Source organism: Pristiophorus japonicus, chromosome 1 (genome assembly GCF_044704955.1).
Source record: "Pristiophorus japonicus isolate sPriJap1 chromosome 1, sPriJap1.hap1, whole genome shotgun sequence".
In the NCBI taxonomy this organism is placed as follows: Eukaryota; Metazoa; Chordata; class Chondrichthyes; family Pristiophoridae; genus Pristiophorus; species Pristiophorus japonicus.
In genome coordinates this window covers 253,366,918-253,381,734 of record NC_091977.1, presented here as the reverse complement: position 1 = coordinate 253,381,734, position 14,817 = coordinate 253,366,918, and the positions used below count along the sequence as shown (strand labels likewise).

The window sequence follows — 14,817 nt, the reverse complement described above, 5'->3', positions numbered from 1 at the left end:
TGAGAACAGTGACAACAGTAACAGTAAAACAATAATAACAACAGCAGAAAAGAAAGGCTGCACCATCTCTCCTCCACCTTATTCTAAGACCGCCTTGCTGTGCTTGGTCTTGGTGACTCCACCCCTGCCCGCAGGTTGTGGCGCAGCATGTCTCGGGTTCGTACTAAGCTTATTCTTTCGAGCATCTCGGGTAATGCACACTTCTTGATGGGGGGAGCATAGGCAGGTGGTAATGTGGAAGACCCGGCTTGGGCCTCTTTAGAAGCTGGTCTGGGGATTGGAGTGGAAGTTGATTCAGTCAATGGCCACGGAGTCTGGGCGTGTTCCCTTATTGCAACCGCTAACTCCGACATTCCCTCCCTCAAATGCCCTAACAGTGTCTTAACTACCTGCATCATTCCCTCCCTCACGAGCTCGGACAGTGTTCCCATTTTTCGGCCGAGTGTTGTTACTTCTCCAGACAGTCCCAATCCCTTATCACCCACCTCACTGATGGTGTCCAGGAGTGATCGCGTAAGATCAATTCTCTCCGCACTCATTGCCATCATCTGATAGATCCTGCACCTCAGGAGACCGCTGCTGAGATCGCCTTCCCCTCCTCATCCTGGGTGTGCCTCACTGCACCCCACTGGGACCCGCAGCCTCAGACGGTGGGGCCCTGGGTGTGACTCGCTGCACCCCACTGGAACCCCCAGCCTCAGACTGTGCAAAACCATGGAATGTCCAAACACTCGTACCACTCAGGAAAGGGGCTGGCATCTCAACGGGCGGCACCAGCACCTCCTCCAGAGTGAGTACAAGAGTGGTAGCTTCATCCTCCCTCTCCCCCGGCCCCTCCCCCTCACCCTCACCCCATGCTCTTGGTCTGGAAGGTGGGATTAGAAGATGTTCTCCTCTTCAGGCTTGTCCGCATCCGAATCTTCTTCTGCATTGGTTTTAGCCTCGTCAGGCCTGGCCTCAAGTTCTGCAAAATATAAAAGATCGGACAAATGGTTAGCAGCAGAGGAGGGGGAAGGGTGGGCGGCATGAAACATAGAAAAAGATAGAAAATAGGTGGAGGAGTAGGCCATTCGGCCCTTCGAGCCTGCACCACCATTCAATATGATCATGGCGAGTCATGCAACTTCAGTACCCCATTCTTGCTTTCTCTCCATACCCCTTGATCCTTTTAGCCGTAAGGGCCACATCCAACTCCCTTTTGAATATATCTAACGAACTGGCCTCAACAACTTTCTGTGGTAGAGAATTCCACAGGATCATAATTCTCTGAGTGAAGAAGTTTCTCCTCATCTCGATCCTAAATGGCTTATCCCTTATCCTTAGAATGCGACCCCTGGTTCTGGACTTCCCCAACATCGGGAACATCCTTCCTGCATCTAACCTGTTCAATCCCATCAGAATTGTATATATTTCTATGATTCCAGTGAATATAAGCCTAGTCGATCCAGTCTTTCTTCATATGTCAGTCCTGCCATCCCAGGAATCAGTCTGATGAACCTTCGCTGCACTCCCTCAATAGCAAGAAAATCCTTCCTCAGATTAAGAGACTGCACACAATATTCAAGGTGTGTTCTCACCAAGGCCCTGTACGACTGCAGTAAGACCTCCCTGCTCCTATAGTCAAATCCCCTCGCTATGAAGGCCAGCATGCCATTTGCTTTCTTTACGGCCTGCTGTACCTGCATGCCTACCTTCAATGACTGATGTACCATAACACCCAAGTCTCGTTGCACCTCCCCATTTACTAATCTGTCACCATTCAGATAATAATCTGCCTTCCTGTTTTTGTCACCAAAGTGGATAACCTCACACTTATCCACATTATACTGCATCTGCCATGCATTTGTCCATTCACCTAACCTGTCCCAGTCCCCCTGCAGCCTCCTAGCAATCTCCTTGCAGCTCGGACTGCCACCCAGCTTGGTGTCATCTGCAAACTTTGACATGTTACATTCAATTCCTTCGTCTAAATCTTTAATGCATATCGTAAATAGCTGGGGTCCCAGCACTGAACCCTGCGATACCCCACTGTCTGCCATTCTGAAAAGGACCCATTTATTCCCACTCTCTGCTTCCTGTCTGCCAACCAGTTCTCTATCCATGTCAATACATTACCCCCAATACCATGTGCTTTAATTTTGCACACTAATCTCTTGTGTGGGACCTTATCAAAGCCTTTTGAAAGTCCAAATACATCACATCCACTGATTCTTCCTTATCCACCCTACAAGTTGCATCCTCAAAAAACTCCAAAAGATTTGTCAAGCATGATTTCTCTTTCATAAATCCATGCTGAGTTGGACCGATCATGTCACTGCTTTCCAAATGCGCTGCTATTACATCTTTAATAATTGATTCCAGCATTTTCCCCACCACCGATGTCAGGCTAACCGGTCTATAATTCCGTGTTTTTCTCTCTCCCTCCTTTTTTAAAAAGTGGGGTTACATTAGCTACCCTCCAATCCATAGGAGCTGAACCAGAGTGCATGGAATGTTGGAAAATGACCATCAATGCATCTACTATTTCTAGGGCCACTTCCTTAAGTACTCTGGAATGCAGACTATCAGGCCCTGGGGATTTATCGGCCTTCAGTCCCTTCAATTTCCCCAACACCATTTCCTGACTAATAAGGATTTCCCTCAGTTCCCCCTTCTCGCTAGACCCTCGGTCTCCTCGTACTTTTGGGAGATTGTTCGTTACTTTCTTAGTGAAGACAGAACCAAAGTATTTGTTCAATTGGTCTGCCATTTCCTTGTTCTCCATTATGAATTCCCCTGATTCTGACTACAAGGAACCTACATTAGTCTTCACTAATCTTTTTCTCTTCACATATCTATAGAAGCTTTTGCAGTCAGTCTTTATGTTCCCAGCAAGCTTACTCTCATACTCTATTTTCCCCCTTCTAATTAAACCATTAATGCTCCTCTGCTGAATTCTAAATTTCTCCCAGTCCTCAGGTTTCCTGCTTTTTTCTGGCTAATTTATATGCCTCTTCCTTGGATTTAACACAATATCCATAATTTCCCTTGTTAGCCACGTTTGAGCCACCTTCCCTTTTTTATTCTTACGCTACACAGGGATATACAATTGTTGCAGCTCATCCATGGGATACTTAAATGTCTGCCATTGCCTATCCACCGTCAACCCTTTAAGTGTCATTCTCCAGTCTTTCCTAGCCAATTCACGTCTCATACCGTCAAAGTTTCCTTTCTTTAAGTTCAGGATCCTAGTCTCTGAATTAACTGTGTCACTCTCCATCTTAATGAAGAATTCTACCATATTATTGTCACTCTTCCCCAAAGGGCCCCAGACGACCAGATTGCTAATGAATCCTCTCTCGTTACACAAGACCCAGTCTCGGATGGCCTGCTCTCTAGTTGGTTCCTCGACATATTGGTCTAGAAAACCATCCCTTATACACTCCAGGAAATCCTCCTCCACAGTATTGCTACCAGTTTGGTTAGCCCAATCAATATGTAGATTAAAGTCACCCATAACTGCTGTACTCTGATTGCACGCGTCCCTAATTTCCTGTTTGATGCCATCCCCAACTTCCCTACTACTGTTTGGTGGTCTGTACACAACTCCCACTAACGTTTTCTGCCCTTTGGTGTTTCGCAGCTCTCCCCATATAGATTCCACATCATCCACGCTAATGTCCTTCCCTACTATTGCGTGAGTAGGCTTACACAGCGCAGGCAGCAGGCAGAGTTGAAGGACCATGATGAATGGTAGCACATTGCATCAATCGAAGCGTAGCTGACGGAGACATCCCCATGAACCAAAGCATGGTTAGCAAAGCCAGACTGTGGAATTTGCAGGACTTCCCTCTCCCTCAAGTGTGGGCCCAGCTTGTGCAGTGGTGATTGCTTTTCTCCAGGCAGGACCCAACAAAGCAGCAACCCTCTCTTCCAAGTGTGTCAGTGGGTGCAGATTTGCCGGGCCTCCTCCTGTTCGAGGTCTTTCCCTTTTATTTTGAGCTACCTTCCTCTGCAAAGATGAAAATATAACTTTTCAGAGAGGGTGTCTTTCTGCTGGGTGGGACATACAGATGGTCATATTTACAATTGCAATTCCAGTGAATAAATGAAAATATTACTTACACTAACTATTTAACCAAGGTCCTGACATTTCTTTTTGCACTGGCCTCCAGACTTCAGGGTGGTCACCATTGCACAGTAATCTTCTGCAAATTGGTTCCAGTGTTTCTTCATTTCTTTTGGTGAAACTTTTATGTGAGCTCTGCTGGTGTCCAGCTCATGCCATCTGGCCTCAATTACAGTAACCAGTGCCTCCACGTCGTCCTGTGAGAAATTCTTAGTCATTGAGCCGCGTTGCATATTGCAGCTCCGATTTTTCCATTGAGAATTAAAGTTTTCACACACAACTAGCTCTTTAAAAATGGCCGAATGCAGGCCGGGAGGTGTACTGGGCATGCGCACCCATAGCACTCACGTAAAAAAACATTTTTTTTTCGTGCATGCGCTGAAGATGGGTCATCGTCTTTTCGGCGCAGATATTAGGCGCGACCTTCCGAAGCTAAAGGACAGGCTGCGCGATGCCAATTTTAAAAATATGAGAACGGGGAAACTTGATTGTTATTTTTTTGGAGTAGTCGGGGCCAAGAAAAACAATTGTAACTCTTGTAATACACAAAAAAAACTGCATTGGAGAAAACTGAGCCCATGGCTTTGGCAGTTACCAGAGCTAGATTATACATTGCTACTTCTTGCTGGAGTGTCTTTTTTAAAAAGTTTGCTCTGAGTTTGTCAATTTGCTCAGGACATACATGGCTCTGGAGTCAGTGACAGAGAGAGATGCACAGTGCAGTCCATCAATTCTGTTCCACATCTTTGCCAGGAAATGAGATGGCACTGTAAGATAACAGGATCGTGCAGAGGTTGTATTCCTGACTGACAAAGATCCAAAGTCAAGTCCAAGTCTGATCCATTAAAATTTTAATTTCATGTATATAATAATTCTGGCTCTTCTTGAAAAATGATTCGCAAAGAAGCAAAAGAAAATTCAAAAATCAATATTCTAATTAAAATGTCACCAGTGCTGCAATGTGTTCAGGAACCCCCAACATCACCAAACAGATGTGTACTTTCTCCCAGAGACTAATCACACTTGAAAATCAGCTAGTCAAAAGATAAATAATCCAACTCAATTCTCCCATAGACTGGCTCTGATCCTTTCTGATACGGAGCTTGGGAATGAATAGCCACCATACACAGGACCGATCTAAATGGAAGGATGGCGCATTGTAATTTTCTTCTGTTCCTCGTATACTGGCACCCTGGGAGTTATTAATTAAACTGCAATTATATTAATGTCCAGTTAAAGAGGAGCAAATGAACCATTGCTACTTACCCACTATCACAGCAGCTGGAATATGCTCCTCTTCATAGTGAGGGAAGAGTATCAGTTTGGGAATGTAGAATGTATTATAAAACCAAACGAAAGCGATTATACCGACACAAAACCAGCCCTGTGGGTCGTAGACTAAGTGAATGCGGAGCCCCATCATAGAAAGGTTGCCTCAGTGGTTGCCAGCTGGAATTTCATGAATTACATGCTGTGTCCTGCTCCTAGAAAAAAAAAGTTATAAAAAAATAATTCAGAACATTTGTTGGCTGTCCATAAATGAACCCTAATTTTTTGCGTGAACAGTCTAATTATCTATCATTAAATATCTCTCATACCTGGTCCTTTCATCACAGGTTGTACAAACAGCAGACATTTACATGGAGAAGAAAAACCCATGAAAGATCCCCTGCACAATAAATACAGGAGGTATTTTAAGTTAGTCTGAAAATTCAAGGGTATGATGCTGAAAAATACTTCAGAAACAATTTTAATAAACTTGGATCTCATGTCCATTTTTTATTACCAAGAGATATTTAACCAGACATCATGCTTTTTTAAAATATTCCAGCACAGAAACAAGTCATTCAGCCCATGAAGTCTGCATTAGGGTTCTTGTCTACGAGTCTATGAGTTTAGTTTCAGTATCCTGTTCACTCCTCATACCCTTTAGTGTCCATCTTTTTCAAACTAGTTCCTTTCTAAAATAATTTATTGATTCTGTTTCAACACCTGTTTGTGGCAGAAAATTGCACATTTGAATCACCCTCTGTGAAAGCCTTTTTTCGAATCTCCCCTCTACATTTTGTTGTTGTTACTGGACTAGTAACCCAGAGATCTGGACTAATGATTCAGGGGTGGGCATTAAAAGCTGGTCTCGCTTCGTCCACATCCCATGAACAATTTATTTTTTAAATCAGCTCCGGTTTCTGTCCTCTCATTCCGATTTACCGACCTGGCACACAATCCAGAATTGTTTTCCTGATCATAACCTTTCATGGTCCTGAAAGTCTCCTGCCTCTGCTACTCCATTCTCTACCATTACCTCCTTACTTCGCTAGCAACTTTGCCACTCTCTGCACGCAGCCTCAACTTTGTCACTTCCCACCGCTACCTCAATATTCTGCACTGATTTCGACCAATCCCTGACTTTCCACTCTCCGTGGCAGCCTCTGCTCTGGCCATGCTGTCCACACTTCACCGGCAACACTGCCATGAGAGACCTTGACTGAAAACAAATTCAATGTAGCATCATGGCTCAACCAAAATGCTCCCAGCAACTCCTCTCACTGTCAGTGCTATCAATGCAATAGCCAGCTCTCAATCTATCTCACCTAATAAAATTACTTTCATTCTAATCTCTGCTACTATTCCCCTAAATGCTAACCTCACTTCACATCTGTTGCTTTACTGTATAGGCTACATCAAAGGTGGGTGTGAGGGTCAGATCAGCCATGATCTTATTGAATGGCACAGCAGGTTTGAGGGACCAAATAGTCTACTCCTGCTCCTATTTCATGTTATTGTATGTTTTAATATGGATGGTCGAAGAGAAACTGATGGGGAAAAAGAGCAAGACTTGCAGAAACCCAAGTTATCAAACTGATGCTGTAGTACAAATTACCAGAGTAAAGCTGAACAGCATAATGTATTGTAATGTGAATCATCCGAGATCTGGAGTAAATCTTCAACTTTCAAATGCTCACGGCACTGGTGGTGTCATAAGGGACAAGTGCTGAGCAGAAGCCATGTGCTGTACCCACAGTGCACAATGAAGCAGCCTACTACTAGATGTCCTTGGTAAGGAATGGTAAGAGAGAGAGAGAGGGGCAGTAATATACTGACACGGTGTATGACATCAAAAGGAACATTTCAACAAATCAATATAAATAATAAAACAGAAAATGCTGGAATACACAGCAGGTCTGTCATCAAAAAAGTAGGCGAATGTTTTAGGAAAAGGTTTGGGGAGTGAGCAGGGAAGTAGAGCGGAGACGATGATCAGAGCAGCCATGATCTTATTGAATGGCGGAGCAGGCTTGAGGGGTCAAATGGCCCACTCTTGCTCCTATTTCTTATATTTTTATGTTCCTTCATCAGAGCTGGGTTGCTGACAGATCTGCTGCGTATTTCTACTGTTTTTTCTTTTTATTTCCGATTTCCAGCAGTTTATTAGATTCACAGTATTTCATAATAAACCATCACTTGGTTATTTTACTATAGCTACTATACTGCAACCAGAATTAATCAAGTTATGAGTATATTTTTGTACTGTTAATATTTGATTCTTAATTCAAATTTAATTCCAAGTACCAAATTCATATGCCTGTCCTGCCACACAATAACTCAAACCCACACGGATCAGTTTCTTTGCCTTGGCCAATTTTGAGAATTTGTTCTGAGCTGCAGCTAATATAATTTCCAAGACTGACGCTCCAGAGAAGCAAACTCGAGTTTTCCTTTGGTCATCACATCTTCCATGTACAGTAAGTCTGTAATCCATTGCAATTTAACTCCCTCACAAGCTAGAACATGCAGAACATTGAAAGGTTCACTGTAAAAGGATCTTGTCACTTGCCATATTAAAGCAGATGGCATCAATGATACCACTTCAAAAATTATTGCAAAAAGAAATCAAGTACTTTGATCCCAGTTTGTGGTATTTTTACACATTAAGAATGTTTGCTCTATCTACACGTTAACTGTTTGTAATCAAGTGGGCAATGTTACTGTAATGCACCCAGATCAGATTTCTCTCTCCACGATTTATGTTAAATGAGTTTAATGCCTCCATTACAATAGTGGAGAGAAACATTTGATAGAAATGTTTCAGCTGTTGCTAGATCATCGTCACTCGATCATTTGAGGGCTGTTACTTTATATTCTATTCTGAAATCAAGCTTACCTTCTGTTTTATCATGTGACAGCACTTTGAGGGTGCCTTGAATTCAGCACCTGACACTGTTGCAGCCACCTGTCTCTCAGTGGGCCGGCAATCTTGCCATCTCGAACTATCTCAGAACCACCAAAATGTGTTATTTCTGGTGCTGAAGTGCCCTTGAGTCGCACCAATTGGTATTTCATGGGCAATATTTTACCTAAACCCATTTGTTTTTGTCTTGGTGAAATAGGAAAATAAAAGGTTGGTTTATGGCATCATCATAGGCAATCCCTCGAATCAAGGATGACTTGCTGTCACATCAAAAAGTTCACAGGTGTTTCAATGAAGGACCTAATATTCCAGGTCCCGAACTAAATCTTGAAGGATGGAAGATGCCTGTGCATGGATTTTTTATTTTTTTTTTAAACGTATGGTGACTGTTGCACACCAGTCACCACACGAGCTTGACAGAGGTCTTGGTCCAACAATTAGTAAAACTATATGAAAAGATAAATACTGCGTAAATTTAGTGTTTTTATTTCATTTTCCAGCATACGCAGTTTATGGCAATACCCTCTGTTGCAAGCAATCTTTCTCCAGGAGTTTGTACCATATTAGGTTGCTAATGTTATTCCATTTCTCATTCCCAATGAGTACAAGTACTGGGTCAGTTATGGAGACATTTAAATGGCTACTACGTCCCTTCCTATTTCTTATCCAATGAATGGATCTTGCACTTTCAAAAACAGGTGTAATTCAAATTGTACATTTGGGATCATAAAAACAAAAACCCAAACACAGAAAAACCTTCGGTCCTCATTGGTGAGTTTGAATGGTGACAGCTAATCTTGGACCGATTCTTTTGGAACCCCACTCATGTGGACACCAAAGGGGGAATTTTATAAAAATTAAAAAAAAAAAAAAAATCTTAAACCCTGCCACTTCCGGTTTTAACGGAAGCAAAACTGGGGACGGACAACCAACCCGCTCCACAGCCACCTGCCACCACCCCACCACAACCGCCACCCCCCCCCCACCGACTGCAAGCAGTGAAGATAAAATGCCAACTCCAAACATTTAACTTTTCTTTAAATCAGTTACACATTTGTGCTATGCATTCCAATACAGTTTATATGCACCACGGGCTCAGGTTTGGAAAATGGCACAAAGCTGTCTAAGATGTATATTTAAATCCTGACTCCATTACCTAGTTTTGCAAGACTTAAACAGTGCTAATACATTGGGACAGTTCATTAAATCTGAAGAACAGAAATAGAGCAGTTTAATAACCTTATCCTGAGGGGAGGTTTTCTAATACTAACAGTCTCAGCCAACAACAACTTCTATTTAAAGAGAGCTTTAGCACTGGAGATTACAGAGATAGAGAGTGGCAAATACATGAGGGGATTTAGGGTGCCAGGTTTGGCTCAGTGGGTAGCACCCTCGCCTTGGAGTCAGAAGGTTGTGGGAGTCAAGCCCTGCTCCAGAGACTTGAACACATAATCTAGCCTTTCGGATGAGACATTGAATTGACATTTCATCTGCCCTCTAAGATGGACATAGCACTATTCGAAGAGGAGCTCGGGTAATTCTCCCAGTGTCCTGACCAATATTTATCTCTCAACCAACATCACTACAACAGATTATATGGTCATTACCACATTGCTGATTGTGGGAGCTTGCTGTACACAAATTGGCTGCTGTGTTCCCTATGTTACAACAGGGACTACACTTCAAAAGTACTTCATTGGCTGTAAAGTGCTTTGGGACAACCCGAGGCCATGAAAGGAGCTATATCAATACAAATTCTAAAGTACAGGTTCTTAAACACAAGGATGAGAATTTTTAAATTGAGGCTTTGGGGGAACGAGAAGCCAATGTCGGTCAGCAAGAACAGGGCTAAGGCCAAGCGGAACTTGGCGCGGGATAGGATAGGGGCAGCTGAATCGAAGTTAACAGATGGTTGGAAGATGAGACCAGCAGCAGAGCACTGGAATGGACAAGATTGGAAGTGACAAAGACATAGATGAGGGTTTCAGAATCAATTGGGCTGAAGCAAGGGGGTAGGCGGGCGATGTTACAGAAATGGAAGTAGGCAGTCTTTTTGAAGGATAGGGCATGTGATTGGAAGCTCAGCTTAGAGTTTGAATAGGATCTCGTGCTTGCGAACAGTCTGGTTCAGACTAAGACAGTAGCCGGGGAAGGCGATGGAATCAGTGGTGAAGGAAAGGGGTTTGAGTTGGCAGCTGAAGTCAATGGAGAAAGCTGTGGCTCACTCCACACCGCCCAGTCAAACAAGCAGTCTAACAATACAGAGCCAGTGAAAGCATCAGTACAGGTGGCGGAGATAGAGCTGTGTGTTGTGTACATGTGGAAGTTCACCACATTGAACATTAAAATACTCATTAAATACACTGTACATCATAATTAATATTATTGGAAACTTGGCAGTTCCCCGATTGTTTAATGGGTAAGATGGTGGATGGGATAGCCGCTCCCGACAGAGCTCTCCCCAAAAAATCCTTCCCTCTGGCCATCGGATGCCATCTGTCAATTCTCTCTCCCTCAACATTCCTCCTCCCCCCCGCCCCTCCCCTCCCCTCATCCCCCTCCCACTATCTAAGCCCACTTCTGGCTCCAATTTCGACCCCCCAAAAGTACATTCCTCCCCCAAAACCCATGCTGCAAGGGCCCACTGCCCACCCTCAGCCCCCAATCACTACTCACCTTCCAGGTCGACCTCTCTACGACTAAGGGCCTTCCAACTGGACTCACTCCGCACTGACCGACTCAGCTGCTCCAGCGATCTCAACTGCGGTGAGCCTTTGACCAGCTCTGACAATGCTTGTGCCTCCGAATTCTGACGACGACACTTGGGCCTGCAACCCTTCGGAGATGTCCTGGCCTTCACGTCTTCAGCGATGTCCCGGTCGCTGGCCCCACTCAATGGCGGAGTCTCTGTCGAGCACATGGTGTGCACAATGGCTGTGGCCACTCTGACCTCTCCTCCTCCCACAATGTGGATCTCTGACCTTCCCAATGCCTGCCCTCAGTCAGACCTCGGTTTTCTCACCACCTCACCAAAGGGCGCTGCTCAGCGCTAAGCTTACAGTCTGCATCCCGCCGTTGGCAAGTAGGCTCATACAACAGTGCCTGGTCTCCAGTCATCTTGGACCCTCATGCCACTGGACCAAATCCTTGCTCTGCTAAGCCCATGTGGTAGCTGGTGTGCAAAGGCCACGCCACGTTAAAAGAACTCACGCACAGGCATCTTCCACCCTTCTGTTATGTATGTAAACATTGTAACTCTATAAGACTTGCCACCAGAGGGCACAACTGTTGGAGGCCCAAGGGTCACCTGCACACCTTGTGCAAGGGAGTATAAAAGGTTGTCTGCCATGCTGCTTAGGCACTCTGGAGTTGTATTAGAGAGACTAAGGTCACATCAGTTTTAGCTCACAGTACTCAGTCTTGTGGAGTTCTTCCATACCTAACACCTGCAATATGAAGTTCGGGACCTAGAACGCCAGGACCCTCATAGACAACTCCAACAGTGACAGACCGGAACCCCGCACCGCCATCGTTGCCCGGCAACTTAGAAGATTCGATGTCGACATCACTGCCCTAAGTGAGACTTGACGGCAGGGGAAGGCCAGCTCAAAAGAACAAGGTGGCAATTATACCTTCTTCTGGAAAGGCAAACCAGAGGAAGAACGCTACCTCCACGGAGTCTGTTTCGCTATCAAGAATGAGCTGGTCGACCGCCTCAGAGACTCCTGCTGCGGGATAGCGAACATCTCATGCCTCTCCGACTCATCCTAACCCAGAACCAGTGCGCCACAGTAATCAGTCCGTACGCCCCAATACTCGATGCAACAGATGAGGCCAAAGAGGGATTTTACTCCAGCCTCGAACAATCCCTGTCCCATGTCCCTACGGACGAAAAACTGATCCTCCTCAGCGACTTCAACACCAGAGTCGGTAAGGACACAGACCTCTGGGGAGGCGTGATCGGCAGAGAGGAGGTAGGGAAAACCAACTCCAACGGTACCCTGCTCCTGACAAAATGCCTAGAACACAACCTTGTCATCACTAACACCTTGTTCAGCCAGAGGGACAAATACAAGGCATCATGGCAACACCCTCACTCCAAACACTGGCACCTGCTCGATTATGTCATCGTTCGAGCCAGGGATCACAAGGATGTGCGCATCACCCGCGCCATTACAGGAGCTGACGACTGCTGGACAGACCACCGCCTAATCCGTTCCATCACCAACATCAACAAAGATCCAAAGCAGCGACGGCAGCAGAAGCAGTGCCGCAAAAAAAAAAAAATCAACTCCAGGGCACTCAAAGACCCAGCTATGAAAGCCCGCTACAGCCAGTGCCTCACAGCTAACCTGGTGACCCTTGATGACCCCGAGATGCAGAATGCCCACAGCACTTGGTCTGCCCTCCAGGCCACCATAACCAGTGCCTGCAAAGAGACACTTGGTCACTCAACCAGGAAACACTAGGACTGGTTTGATGAGAATGACCAGGAGATCCAAGAGCTAATAAATCGCAAGTGCCGGGTATTTCTGAAGCTAAAACAACACCCCAACTCGGGAACAGCAAAGCGGCTTAAGGCCAAGGGTCAACAAAAAACCCGTGAACTAAAGAATAGATGGTGGGTGGAGAAAGCACAGGAGATTCAGCAGCTGGTCGACAGCAATGATGTGCGAGGATTCTTCACCTCAGTCAAGGCCACCTACGGTCCAAGCACCCAAGGCCACACCCCACTGCTGGTCAAGAACGGGGAGACGCCATCAAGGACACAGAGGCAGTCAGGACCCACTGGAAGGAGCACTTCAAAGAACTCCTAAACCGAGATTCTGCTTTGACTCGAGTGTCCTCGACTCCATCCAGCAGCATGCTACCGGCCACCATCTCAGCAAAACCCCAGCCCTGCATGAGGTAGAAAATGCCATCCGTCAGCTCAAGAACAACAAGGCAACGGGAGCAGATGGAATCCCCGCTGAGGTACTGTTGGCACGAATGTTTGAGCTCATCTAGAAAGAGGAGAGCATGCCGGGAGATCTCAGAGATGCAGTAATTGTGACCATCTTTTAAAAAAGGGGACAAGTCCAACTGTGGCAACTACAGGGGAATCTCCCTGTTGTCAGCCACTGGGAAAGTCATCGTTAGAGTCCTCCTCAACCGTCTTCTCCCTGTGGCTGAAGAGCTCCTCCCAGAGTCACAATGTGGATTGCGTCCACTATAGGGTACAACGGACATGATCTTTACGACACGACAACTGCAAGAGAAATGCAGGGAACACCACCAACCCTTGTACATGGCCTTCTTTGAACTTACAAAGGCCTTCGACACTGTTAACAACGAGGGACTATGAGGCGTCCTCCTCCGTTTCAGCTGCCCCCAAACGTTTGTTGCCATTCTCCGCCTGCTCTATGACGACATACAAGCCGTGATCCTGACCAACGGATCCACCACAGACCCAATCAACATCCGGAGCAGGGTCAAGCAGGGCTGTGTCATCACGCCAATCCTCTTTTCGATCTTCCTCACTGCAATGCTCCATCTCACACTCAACAAACTCCTCGCTGGAGTGGAACTAAACTATAGAACCAGTGGAACCTGTTCAACCTTCGTCGTCTCCAGGCCAGATCCAAAACGGTCCCATCCTCTATCGTTGAGCTATAGTATGCAGACGATGCTTGCATCTGCGCATAGAGACTGAACTCCAAATCATAGTCAACATCTTCTCTGAGGCGTACGAAAGCATGGACCCTACACTAAACATCCGTAAGACAAAGGTCCTCCACCAACCTGACCCCACTACACAGCACTGCCCCCCAGTCATCAAGATTCACGGTGCGGCCCTGGAAAATGTGGACCACTTTCCATACCTTGGGAGCCTATTATCAGCAAGGGCAGACATCGGCAATGAGGTTCAACACCGCCTCCAGTGCTGATCAGGCCCTCAAATCTGGCACCAATTCATGGTCTACAGGGCTGTAGTGATACTCGCCCTCCTGTATGGCTCAGAGACGTGGACCATATACAGTCGACACCTCAAATCGCTGGAGAAATACCACCAACGATGTCTCCGCAAGATCCTACAAATCCCCTGGGAGGACAGACACACTAACGTAGTGTTCTCGATAAGGCCAACATCCCCAGCATCGAAGCACTGACCACACTCGACCAGCTCCGTTGGGCGGGCCATATTGTTCGCATGCCTGACACAAGACTCCCAAAGCAAGCGCTCAACTTGGAACTCCTACACAGCACGCAAGCCCCAGATGGGCAAAGGAACCGTTTCAAGGACACCCTCAAAGCCTCCTGGAAAAATGCAACATCCCCACCAACACCTGGGAGTCACTGGCCAGAGACAGCCCTAAGTGGAGGAGGAGCAAGTGGAGGGCACTGAGCACCTCAAGTCTCGTCGCCGAGAGCATGCAGAAAGCAAGCGCATGCAGCGGAAGGAGCATGCGGCAAACCGCACTCCCAACCCAACTATGCATAGAAACAAAGAAGCATAGAAAATAGGTGCAGTAGACCA

At 45.9% G+C, this 14,817-nt stretch overlaps 1 protein-coding gene across 2 annotated transcripts in view; it reads right to left on the bottom strand.

The window, feature by feature from the left end:
- The window catches only part of zdhhc21 (zinc finger DHHC-type palmitoyltransferase 21), a 170,940-nt gene that overhangs the window by 140,931 nt on the left and 15,192 nt on the right, over positions 1–14,817 (bottom strand). For both annotated transcript variants that reach the window (XM_070871383.1, XM_070871373.1), the window contains exon 2: positions 5,375–5,592. In XM_070871383.1, coding sequence (XP_070727484.1) covers positions 5,375–5,531 — 157 coding nt within the window. In that variant the 5' untranslated portion in view covers positions 5,532–5,592. The remainder of the gene's footprint in view (positions 1–5,374; positions 5,593–14,817) is intronic.